The sequence below is a fragment of the Hippocampus zosterae genome, chromosome 12 (assembly GCF_025434085.1).
Source record: "Hippocampus zosterae strain Florida chromosome 12, ASM2543408v3, whole genome shotgun sequence".
Taxonomy (NCBI): domain Eukaryota; kingdom Metazoa; phylum Chordata; class Actinopteri; order Syngnathiformes; family Syngnathidae; genus Hippocampus; species Hippocampus zosterae.
This window is the reverse complement of record NC_067462.1, coordinates 21989010-22001389: the sequence shown is the minus strand read 5'-3', so window position 1 is coordinate 22001389 and position 12380 is coordinate 21989010. Positions and strand designations below refer to the sequence as shown.

The following is a 12380-nucleotide window of genomic DNA, read 5'->3' as shown; positions in this document are numbered from 1 at the left end:
ATATATATATATATATATATATATATATATTTCGCAAGCAAATATGGCCAGAGGGTAGATCAAGCATATATATCAATATTCAGAGAAAGAACCATTCACATTACATTCATAACTGCAGACCTTTCGATGACTGCCTAAAATGTTTTTGGAACAAGCAATGACTAGAATGAAACCAATGCACAGGAAGGACTGAGCTGAGATTCGAGTCACGAACCGTTCATCAAAGAAGAAGATGTCCAAACCACTACCCCACCTTGCTGCCCACAAAGTACAACATATGAAGGATAACATAATATATCCAAAATAAATTAAATACTGTAAGTTAAAATACTAACGAACTGAAAAGCAAACTTCCCTTGAAGTATCGATGAAGTAAGACTGCAATGTAATGGATGGCATGAGCTTGTAGACAGAGCAGGGTTTGATTCAGTGCACGTCTTCAAAGAAACTGTTTCAGCATTGAGGACGGAGCGGGAGACATAAAGTGACAATTTCTTGAAACAGCTGATATTTTTTTTGTTGTTCAACATCTGAAGTAACAGCTGGTCGCAGCACGGAGCCACTCACCGTCTGTCCTGTGCAACTTAGCGTGGTGGGCGGCGTAGCTGACTGAGGACTGCGACGAGCTCTGAAAAGACGAGCGCGGAAGTGCGGACACCAAAGGGCCATTGCAATTATCTGCCAGGGAACAACAACAACAGAGTGACAACAGTGACTTTTATTTTTAGTCGCATGTAAACAATGCAAATGAGCTGAGACGGAATTAATTATCTGCAAAAAAAACATCCTAACTCGGCTGTATTTGAATAAACCTTTGATATATTTATTTATTTTGACTGGCATATTTACATACATATACTGCATTGCACTGAGATTTTAATCATGCTTATCACCATGCTGCCCTCATTACTGTAGGCAACCATTTTTGTTTTGGTCAACATCGAGAACAATGGCATCTGCAGACATACCTTTAGTTCTATAACAAGAATCCTAAAATGGGACTTTAAAACATCACCTGCAAAGTTCGAGATTTTAGAATGGCAACATGAGTGACTTGAAACCGATTACTTTCCATTAGTTCATATCAGAAACAAATGCTTGGAATTTACTACTAGCATTCCAACATACATCGTGTTCAAATTTACAGCTGACACTGCTATTGATTTTACATCCATGCATCAGTCTTCCATGTAGAGCAGGACTGTTTGACCTGATTTTTTTTCTCCTGACTGCAGATGTATCCAGTTTGCAGCTTGAAGCTGGAAAATGCAGGAACTCGTGAGCGGTGGAACACGTCAGAGCAAAATGCGTCTTTACCTGTCGGTGTTGCAGCTTTGAAAGCGAGGATTAGAGAAAATAACAAGGCTGCCTCACTTATCCAGCTCTCAGATGCTTCAAACAGTGTATTAACCCATGCAGTGACCCATCAAACGAGACACAAAACGCTCCCTCAGAGTGTACGCGCATTAGCGTGCGCGCGCGCGTGTGTGTGTGTGCGCGCGCGCACATCAGCGTCCCATGTTGCAATGCAACAGGCGGTAGCTGGTCCAGTCTCACCATCCAAACCTGTCACAGCCTCCCTCCTTTCCACACCACTGATGATTCTTACATCCCCCACCCCACCACAATGAGAGCAGCCGGTCGAACAACAGCAGCCACTTCCCAGCTTGGATTAACTGAGTTGGAGCATTCAGGCCCAGAATGGCAGAGTGGAATGAAAACCGGCGCCAGTTTGATTACAATCATCGCTCCATCAACGTGCGCCTGAGAGGCCTTTGCCTCCCAGCTACAAAAAGCTGTATTAGTCTTGGTCAAGTCCATTTATTTATTTATTTTCCTCCCAGCAACAGGCCGTCCATCTGAAAAACAATGTCGACAGGATGTGCTTTCTTGCATTTGGGAGCGTCCTGCTGCATTCCAACTGACCCGGTTTGATTGCGCTCGCTCACCGAGAGATTTCCCCGCTAATCCTGATTTCCAAGTGTGACTAAAGTGGATCAAGCCGTCTTATCCCGAGACTCAAATTGTTGGCGGGTCGGCAACGGCACTCGCAGATGTTCATTGGCAAAGGGCAGAAATGAGAGCACTGGCATGGCATCTTGACACAGCACAGCCAAGGTCATTATGCAAGCACAGGGTTGGTAATCTGTCATAAAGTATCCTGGCTCCCACTTTTGATCCCACTGCTGGATGAGCTTCTGTGCTTTATCTTGCTTTCAATTTCTTTTCAAGCACAACTCTTTACCGTATAAGACTTGGCTGAGCTTCATGTTCGTGCTGCTATGGCTTATAGCTCAAAGGGGACATAGTGCCTCAACAAGTTATAACAATTCCCAGTTGTCTTCATAAAATATCAGTGACATGCTTTGGTGAAGAGTGACTCTCTCCTTCAACAATTACCATGTGGTATTCCTTGTTGTCTCATCAATTTGCTTGTATTTAGTTCTCTGGTTTCTGTCAGTCTTGGTGGGACTGTTGTGATTGTCACATTGTTTTGGACTACTGTCATCGGTTTTTGTTTGTTTGTTACTTTGTGTTTTTTTTGGGGGGGGGGGTCAGGAATTTGTAATTTGGATTTTGTTTTTTAATGTTCCGCTTCAAGTGTTTTTAGTTAATACATGAGGTTCAGTACACACTGCTTCTCCCGCCTCCCTACTTTTTTGGGTCCTCTACCATCGTGCAGCCATGACACAACGATCTGACCAAATGTTACGGTGCACATCCAGCAGCTGTCAACAGTCGCTGCTTCGGCGTCGCATGTCCTGTGGCTGTCAACCATCCCTGCTTCGGCGTTGCGCATTCTGTGGCCATCACCTGTCCCTGCTTTGGCGGCACACGTTCTGCAGCCGCCAACCATCTCTGCGTTGGTGGTGTATGTCCTGCAGCCACCTGTACCTTTTTCGGTGTCACGCGTCCTGTGGCCATCAACCGTCTTTGGCAGCACACATCCTGCGGCCGCCGCTGGGTGACTTTGGGACATCTGCAATCGGTACCTTGAGGGAGGGATACGCTCATGATTCTGTTTTTGTTTAGATTATATTTGTTTTTGTTTCCTCATGTGCTTTTTTTGTCTTCCTCTTTAGGTTTTGTTTCCACATTTCATCCAGGTACCTTGTGTTCACCCCTCCGTGAGTCGTCACCTTACCGTGGTAGAGGGGTTTGTGTGTCCCAATGATCCTAGAAGCTAAGTTGTCTGGGGCTTTATGCCCCTGGCAGGGTCACCCATGGCAAACTGGTTCTAGGTGAGGGGCCAGACAAAGCACGGCTCAAAAGACCCCAATGATGATAAAAATAAATGGATCTAGGTTTCCCTTGCCCGGACGCGGGTAACCGGGGCCCCCCTCTGGAGCCAGGCCTGGAGGTGGGGCTCGTTGGCAGGCGCCTGGTGGCCGGGCTTACACCCATGGGGCCCGGCCGGGCACAGCCCGAAGAGGCAACGTGGGTCCCCCTTCCCATGGGCACACCACCCATGAGAGGGGCCAAAGGGGTCGGGTGCAATGTGATCTGGGCGGCAGCCAAAGGCGGGGACCCTGGCGGTCCGATCCTCGGCTGCAGAAGCTAGCTCTTGGGACGTGGAATGTCACCTCTCTGGCAGGGAAGGAGCCCGAGCTGGTGTGTGAGGCAGAGAATTTCCGACTGGATATAGTCGGACTTGCCTCCACACACAGCCTGGGTTCTGGTACCAGTTCTCTCGAGAGGGGTTGGACTCTCTTCCACTCTGGAGTTGCTCACGGTGAGAGGCGCAGAGCAGGTGTGGGCATACTCATTGCCCCCCGGCTCAGTGCCTGTACATTGGGGTTCACACCGGTAGACGAGAGGGTTGCCTCCCTCCGCCTTCGGGTGGGTGGACGGGTCCTGACTGTTGTTTGTGCATATGCACCAAACAGCAGCTCAGCATACCCACCCTTTTTGGAGTTCTTGGAGGGTGTGCTGGAGAGTACTCCTGCTGGGGACTCCATTGTTCTGCTGGGGGACTTCAATGCTCACGTGGGCAATGACAGTGATACCTGGAGGGGCGTGATTGGGAGGAACGGCCCCCCCGATCAAAACCCGAGTGGTGTTTTGTTATTGGACTTCTGTGCTCGTCACGGATTATCCATAACGAACACCTTGTTCAAACATAAGGGTGTCCATATGTGCACTTGGCACCAGGACACCCTAGGCCGCAGTTCGATGATCGACTTTGTAGTTGTATCATCGGATTTGCGGCTGCATGTTCTGGACACTCGGGTGAAGAGAGGGGCGGAGCTGTCAACTGATCACCACCTGGTGGTGAGTAGGCTCCGATGGTGGGGGAAGATGCCGGTCCGTCCTGGCAGACCCAAACGTATAGTGAGGGTTTTTTGGGAGCTTCTGGCGGAATCCCCTGTCAGAAGGAGTTTCAACTCCCACCTCCGACAGAGCTTTTCCCATGTTCCGGGGGAGACGGGGGACATTGAGTCCGAGTGGACAATGTTCCATGCCTCTATTGTTGAGACGGCCAATCTGAGTTGTGGCCGTAAGGTGGTTGGTGCCTGTCGTGGCGGCAATCCCCGTACTCGCTGGTGGACACCAGCAGTAAGGGATGCCGTCAAGCTGAAGAATGAGTCCTACCGAGCCTTTATGGCCTGTGGGACCCCAGAGGCAGCTGACGGGTATCGACTGGCCAAGCGGACCGCGGCTTCGGTGGTCGCCGAGGCAAAAACCCGAGCGTGGGAAGAGTTCGGTGAGGCCATGGAAGCCGACTTCCGGACGGCTTCGAGGAAATTCTGGTCCACCATCCGACGTCTCAGGAGGGGGAAGCAGTGCACCACTAACACTGTGTACAGTGGGGATGGGGCGCTGCTGACTTCGACTCGGGACGTTGTGAACCGGTGGGCAGAGTACTTCGAAGACCTCCTCAACTCCACCAACACGCCTTCGTTGGAGGAAGCAGAGCCTGGGGACTCTGAGGTGGGCTCTCCTATCTCTGTGGTTGAAGTCACCGATGTGGTTAAAAAGCTCCTCGGTGGCAAGGCCCCAGGGGTGGATGAGATCCGCCCGGAGTTCCTCAAGGCTCTGGATGTTGTGGAGCTGTCCTGGTTGACACGCCTCTGCAACATTGCGTGGTCAACAGGGAGAGTGCCTCTGGATTGGCAGACCGGGGTGGTAGTCCCTCTTTTTAAAAAAGGGGACCGGAGGGTGTGTTCCAACTACAGAGGGATCACACTCCTCAGCCTCCCTGGTAAGGAAGTCGAGCCTCAGATTGAGGAGGAGCAGTGTGGTTTTCGTCCCGGCCGTGGAACAGTGGACCAGCTCTACACCCTTAGCAGGGTCCTTGAGGGTATGTGGGAATTCGCCCAACCAGTCTACATGTGTTTTGTGGACTTGGAGAAGGCGTTTGACCGTGTCCCTCGGGGAGTTCTGTGGGGGGTGCTTCGTGGGTATGGGGTACCGAACCCCCTGATACGGGCTGTTCGGTAACTATACCACCGATGTCAGAGTTTGGTTCGCATTGCCGGCAGTAAGTCGGAATCGTTTCCAGTGAGGGTAGGACTCCGCCAAGGCTGCCCTTTGTCGCTGATTCTGTTCATAACCTTTATGGACAGAATTTCTAGGCGCAGCCGAAGCGTTGAGGGGGTCCGTTTTGGGGGCCTCAGTATTACATCCCTGCTTTTTGCAGATGATGTGGTGGTGTTGGCTCCTTCAAACGGGGCTCTCCAACTCTCACTGGAGCGTTTCGCAGCCGAGTGTGAAGCAGTTGGGATGAAAATCAGCACCTCCAAATCTGAAACCATGGTCCTCAGTCGGAAAAGGGTGGAGTGCCCCCTCCGGGTCGGGGAGGAGATCTTACCCCAAGTGGAGGAGTTCAAGTATCTTGGGGTCTTGTTCACGAGTGGGGGTAGGAGGGAGCGGGAGATCGACAGGCGGATCGGTGCAGCCTCTGCTGTGATGCGGACGTTGTATCGGTCTGTCGTGGTGAAGAAGGAGCTGAGCCAAAGGGCGAAGCTCTCAATTTACCGGTCGATCTACGTCACAACCCTCACCTATGGTCACGAGCTATGGGTCGTGACCGAAAGAACGAGATACAGGCGCCTGAAATGAGTTTTCTCCGCAGGGTGTCCGGGCTCTCCCTTAGAGATAAGGTGAGAAGCTCAGTCATCCGGGAGGGGCTCACAGTCGAGCCGCTTCTCCTCCACATCGAGAGGAGCCAGATGAGGTGGCTTGGGCATCTGATTCGGATGCCTCCTGAGCGCCTCCCCGGTGAGGTGTTCCGGTCATGTCCCACCGGGAGGAGACCCCGAGGAAGACCCAGGACACGCTGGAAAGACTATGTCACCCAGCTTGCCTGGGAACGACTCGGGATCCCCCGGGGAGAGCTGGAAGAAGTAGCTAGGGAGAGGGAAGTCTGGGCTTCCCTGCTAAAGCTGTTGCCCCCGCGACCCGGCCCCGGATAAGCGGTAGATGATGGATGGATGGATGGACCTTGTGTTCAACAAGCATCTTCTTCAACCCTTTGTGTTTTGTCTACTCTCCATCCTCATCCTTCTTGACTTTACAGCTGCCTTCGACACCAACAACCACTCCATCCTACTCTCTCGGCTGCAATCCCTAAACATCACCGACAAAGTACGCACCTGACTTCGCTCATATCTCACAGACAGGAAAAAATTCATACTCAACAACTGCTCTTCCTACACTGCCCCACTGTCCCAAGGTGTTCTGTTCTTGGTCCTCTGCTCTTCATCCTCTATCTTCTACCCTTCGGCCAACGGTCTCCAGTTCCACTGCAATGCTGATGACGTCCAATTATACATCTCCACCAAATCATTTACCCCAACAACCCACTCAACCCTGTCTAGCTGTCTTTCAGATATCAAATCCTGATATTCATATGATTCATGTACCACAACACATCCGCAACTGTACTGACCTCCAATCCTTCAAATCATCTCTTAAAACTCACTTGTTCTGCAATGCTTTTAAGACCTTTTCATTTCTTTTACCCATTTTTTGCTTTTTTGTTCATCTAAATGTTTTTTTTGTAAATCGTGTATGCTTGTCTTTAAGTGTACATTTTTATCCTGTGTTTTAAGATCTTGTAAAGTGTCTTTGAGTATGATGAAAAGCGCTTTCAAATAAAATATTATTATTATTATTATTATTATTTGTCCAGGTATTCCTTGTTGTCTCGTCAGTTTGCTTGTATTTAGTTCCCTGGTTGCTGTCAGTCTGTGTCGAATTGGTGTCATGTTGTTTTGTTTTACTGTCATGGTTTTTTGTTTGTTTGTACTTTGGTTTATTGGGCTTATTCAGGATTTTTTTTTGTTTTAGTTTTTCCACTGTACCCCTGCACTTTTTTTTTATACATGTGACAGCAGCACGCTATTTTTATTTTTATCCAACCCGAGGTAAAAAAAAGTCAGTTAACACAGTATTACCCTCACTTGAGATGTCAAAATAGTTTTGTGGATCCTACAGCATTTTTCTTGTTTTTTGGGAAGGGAAGGAACACTCAAAACATCTCTTTTGCCCTTTTCCCACTGAAACTAGTGGATAGTAGTGATCTGTGGCGACACACAACTAATTGGCATATTGTCCCTTTCCTATTGATCAACAGAAGGTGATTTTCCAACCCCCCCCCCCCCCCCCTGGTTACGCTGTGATTGCGTACATGACAGTGCGACAGATTTCTTGGTGGTAAACAAAGCAACATGGAAGCGAGTGTTCTTTCTTTTATCATGCTTCTTAGCATCCTCAAAATGGTCGAAAAGCAGTGGAGGATCAACTCTTTGTTACCATATCGCCCTATGTCATCACGCAGCTCCCGTGTCAGGCTTTCAAACTGCAAGCAATACAGAGCGGAGGCGATCACAACCCGCCTCCCATAGCGTGCTGGTGGACACGGATCAACACTGGCCAATGAACCTTTCCCACTCCCCCAAAAAGCGTGTTTACCTGTGCTTTTGCGGCAGTGGAAAAGGGGTATTTGAGTATTTAAGGTTACCAACCTCTGAATTAGATTTAAACGACATTTATCACCCTCTTAAAATCAGGCTGTTTTGGGGGACAGTCCTGTCTCATGCAAATGGCTACTGCTTTGTGTATCGTGCTGGAATCAAGATGAACCAAGGATTAAGAATTGCTTTACACCGCTCAGCCTCTTTTTAAAGCATTTTGAAAACAATGGTATGACAGGTCAGCAAAGTTTTACTATTTTTTAAAATCAGATCGTCAAAAATATGTTTTGTAAAACTATGAGACTTCTTGGATTAAAATTTGCTGTTGGGCCATTGTACTGGAAGGTCTGTCCTATGTTTAATGCACACTTCTCACCCTTTTTTTACAACCCTCTTGAAGGCTGTGGCAGTCCAGGAAAATGACCTGCTTCTCAGTGTGACATGCTTTGATTAAAATAGCCAAGAATTAAAACACATTGTTCACCCTCTTTTTACAGCCTTGTTTCAATTATATATTTTTGTGGCTGATTTTTTTTCCCCACAAACAAGACAAATTCACACAAATGCAGGCATACTGTACCTTTAAAGCAAACACCATGTAGAAGACTGAATGATAATTGACAACACAAATCTTAAAGTCACCCCGACCCAGTTGCATAAGTTCTTGTCGAATGTGTTTTCAATGATTTTCTGCCATTCTCTGTACATTTCTTGAGGTTGATTCCTACTGAAAGAATATTCATGTAAACTGTTGTGTGCGATCTTTACTTATTTACTCTACTTTACAAATATGTTGTACAGTATTTGATGATGAATGAGAGTTCTCACACCTCGGAATTTCGAAACAAGGTGATCAGGAAGAGAAATTGTAACAGACATACTTGAAGGGTTAGACAACTCTATATTTGTCCATATTCATGCAATGATAATAATAATACATTTTATTTATAAGCACATTTCACATCACTCAAGGATACTTTACAGTCAAGAACAAAAACAATAAAACAACAGATAAAATTTAAAATAAAAGAAGAGATGTACAGCGTCATACACGTCATTTTGCAGGACAAGGCTCCAACATTCATCGAAAATAACAACCACAAGTAATTTAGAGGGCAGTTGCTCAGGGAAATGTATTTGGTCCACGTAAAAAAATAAGGTTTACTGCTCTTCGTCCATGCAAGCTCCAAAAGGTGAACAGCTCTGCATTTTCTCCACTTTCTACTTCCTGTATATATTCATTCATTCATCTTCCGTACCGCCTGATCTTCACTAGGGTCGCGGGGGGTGCTGGAGCCTATCCCAGCTGTCTTCGGGCAGTAGGCGGGGGACACCCTGAATCGGTTGCCAGCCAATCGCAGGGCACACAGAGACGAACAACCATCCACGCTCACACTCACACCTCGGGACAATTTAGAGTGCTCAATCAGCCTGCCACGCATGTTTTTTGGAATGTGGGAGGAAACCGGAGCACCCGGAGAAAACCCACGCAGGCCCGGGGAGAACATGCAAACTCCACACAGGGAGGCCGGAGCTGGAATCGAACCCAGTACCTCTGCACTGTGAAGCCGACGTGCTAACCACTGGGCTACCGGGCCGCCTCCTGTATATATTTCAACACTTTATACCAGTACCCAGTGTGGACCAGAGTGCTAAAGGCAAGGTTATTTGCATTACGCATTTCAATTTCAAAGGCGACTCAGTGTGCTTCACACAAATGAAATACAATCGCAAAATAAGAAAAATGAGAATTAAATATTTAAAATAACTGTACATAATTAACTTAAGTACATGATACACAAACTAGTTACAAAATGTAATGGAATGAGCGGGTGGGTGATGAAAGGCAGTTTTTATAAAATATAGATACATTTCTCGTACAATGAGAATGAAAGCGAATGATGAAACGACAGTTATCTATAGTTTTGGTTCAGGTAGGTTTGCACTCCAGAAAGCTGAAAGTGTTCTTTTTCAACTTCTGAGCAGAAAACATTGATTTGATTGCCATTAAAAGTCGGAAGGGTTAAATACTTGTAATTCAACTTCATAAATGTAATAGTCTGATGTCACACAATATGCCCAAAGAGACATATTAAAAGAGTTTCAGTATGTACACTATATTTATCTGTATTGTTAGTCATGCTACCGCTCATCATTCATCTCAAAAGATTCTGTATAGAAATTAGCGTGTTGATTAGGTTACACAAAAATTATCTGTCTGACATTATAAAAAAAAAAAGATCAATTCCTACAAAAAGGTCACGAACAAAAAAAAAAATAGCTTATCGCAGTCAGCAGTCATGTTTTGTTGTTTCCACTTGACTGGAAGGCTTTGAAGTCAACCCGTGTTAGCTCCAGATTTCCAGGCAGCCTGAAATGCGGCATGCATTGTCATTTGATTCTCAAGTTGTGTGCCGTATCAGGTTTAATAAATGCTTGCTGAAACGTGTTTAGTTTGCAAATCGCAAATAAAACAGTTTTTTTTTTTTTTTTTTAGTTTAAGTGTGCTAAGGTCATTACAGCGAAGATACTTGTACAAATCTCTGCTTAAATTGATCTCAGTGGGAAATCTTTTAGAACATGTCCGAGCTAAATGTCACCCAACTTCAAGAAATGTATTGTATTCAAACTTCAAGGTACTACTGGACAAACTTATGAATCTACAAGCCAATGAGTGGATGCAAGAGGACATTTGTGTGCAACAAAAACCTTCTAATCTGCAGACATGGTGGTCTGCCAAACATGGCTCATGAAGGCGATTTGCCTGCAAAGCTGCTCTTCAGCCTCGAGGATAACGGAAAATCCTCTGAGGCTAACCCCAGTATTTTCATCAAATCTTTTAACCAAATGAAGCACAACCACAAATGTATAACTCCAAACGCCGAATGACAAAATTCACATTCAATTGATTGACCAAGTAAGTCACACTGCGGTTATTTTGGAAAAATAATTCTTACAGAAGTTTATTTATGACATTCAAGACCCAACCAAAGGAAATCGTACCGACGGCCTTGACTAAAACAGATCACGTAATATAGGACCTTTGACATAAGTAGTTTTTTGAGCTACAATAAACAAAGAAGAAAGAATATACAAACAGTAGAAAATAAGGAAGAAAAGATGATGCGACTCTGACAATGAAGATACAGCCATTAGATGTGTCATTTATGGTGCTGCGAAATATTGTTGAAGATATGAGGCTGCACTGAAAGTAAGTGTGTGTATATAGAGTATATATATCCATCCATCCATTTTCCGAACCGCTTGATCCTCACTATCACAGCTGTTTTCAGGCAGTAGGCGGGGGACACCCCGAATCAGTTGCCAGCCAATCGCAGGACACACAGAGACGAACAACCATCCACGCCCACACTCACATCTAGGGACAATTTAGATTGCCCAATCAGCCTGTCATGCATGTTTTTGGAATGTGGGAGGAAACCGGAGCACCCGGAGAAAACCCACGCAGGCCCGGGGAGAACATGCAAACTCCACAGGGAGGCCGGAGCTGGAATCGAACCCGGTACCTCTGCACTGTGAAGCCGACGTGCTAACCACTGGACTACTGGGTCGGCCCAGAATATATATGACGTTAAGACCCGAAAGCTCCTAACCATGCATGGAGGGTTCCATCCCAAATCGAGCACCCTGAGACTGTACGCAAGCCGAAAGGAAGAAGGCCGGGGACTAGTGAGTGTGAGAGCCACTGTCCAGGATGAAACATCCAAGCTCCATGAATACATCAAGGAGAAGGCTCCAACAGATGACGTACTCAGAGAATGTCTCAGACAATGGGGAACAGAGGATGAGGCGCTGGAAGAGGGACCATCATGGGAGGACAAGCCCCTACACCACCGAACCATAACTGAAGTGGCTGATCTCAAGAAGTCCTATCAGTGGCTAGAGAGGGCTGGCCTGAAGGACAGCACAGAGACACTCATCCTGGCTGATCAGGAGCAGGCCCTGAGCACCAGAACCATTGAGGCCCAGATATACCACACCAGACAAGACGCAAGGTGTAGGTTGTGCAAAGAGGCACCTGAGACGATCCAACAAATAACTGCAGGGTGTAAGATGCTGACAGGTAAAGCCTAGATGGAACGTCATAACCAGGTGGCTGGCATCGTCTACTGAAATATCTGTGCGGAGTATGGACTGGAAACCCCAAGGTCAAAATGGGAAACACCTCCGAAGGTGGTGGAGAATGACAGAGCTAAGATCCTGTGGGACTTCCAGATCCAGACTGACAAAGATGGTAATGGCGAACCAACCAGATATCATGATCATAGATAAAGGACAGAGTAAAGCCGTTGTAGTGGATGTAGTGGTCCCAAGTGATGTAAACATCAGAAAGAAGGAACACGAGAAACTCGAGAACTACCAAAGGCTCAGAGAGTAGCTGGAGAGAGCCTGGAAGGTAAAGGTGACAGTCATGCCTGTGGTGGTCAGAGCACTCGGGCC

The 12380-nt window shown here is 46.8% G+C and overlaps 1 protein-coding gene and 1 long non-coding RNA gene across 4 annotated transcripts in view; both read right to left on the bottom strand.

Annotated features, from left to right (window-relative positions):
• LOC127612036 (contactin-associated protein-like 5) overlaps positions 1–12380 on the bottom strand; it is a 246791-nt gene that overhangs the window by 201487 nt on the left and 32924 nt on the right. For 2 of the 3 annotated variants that reach the window (XM_052082996.1, XM_052082997.1), the window contains exon 2: positions 568–678. The exons of the other annotated variant lie outside the window; for it this stretch is intronic. In XM_052082996.1, coding sequence (XP_051938956.1) covers positions 568–678 — 111 coding nt within the window. The remainder of the gene's footprint in view (positions 1–567; positions 679–12380) is intronic. 3 annotated transcript variants of the gene reach the window in all.
• Positions 2552–7304, bottom strand: LOC127612143 (uncharacterized). Its single transcript, XR_007965602.1, has 2 exons — positions 6445–7304; positions 2552–3111 (listed from the first exon to the last, which is right to left on the bottom strand). It is a non-coding gene; the product is annotated as an uncharacterized LOC127612143 (long non-coding RNA).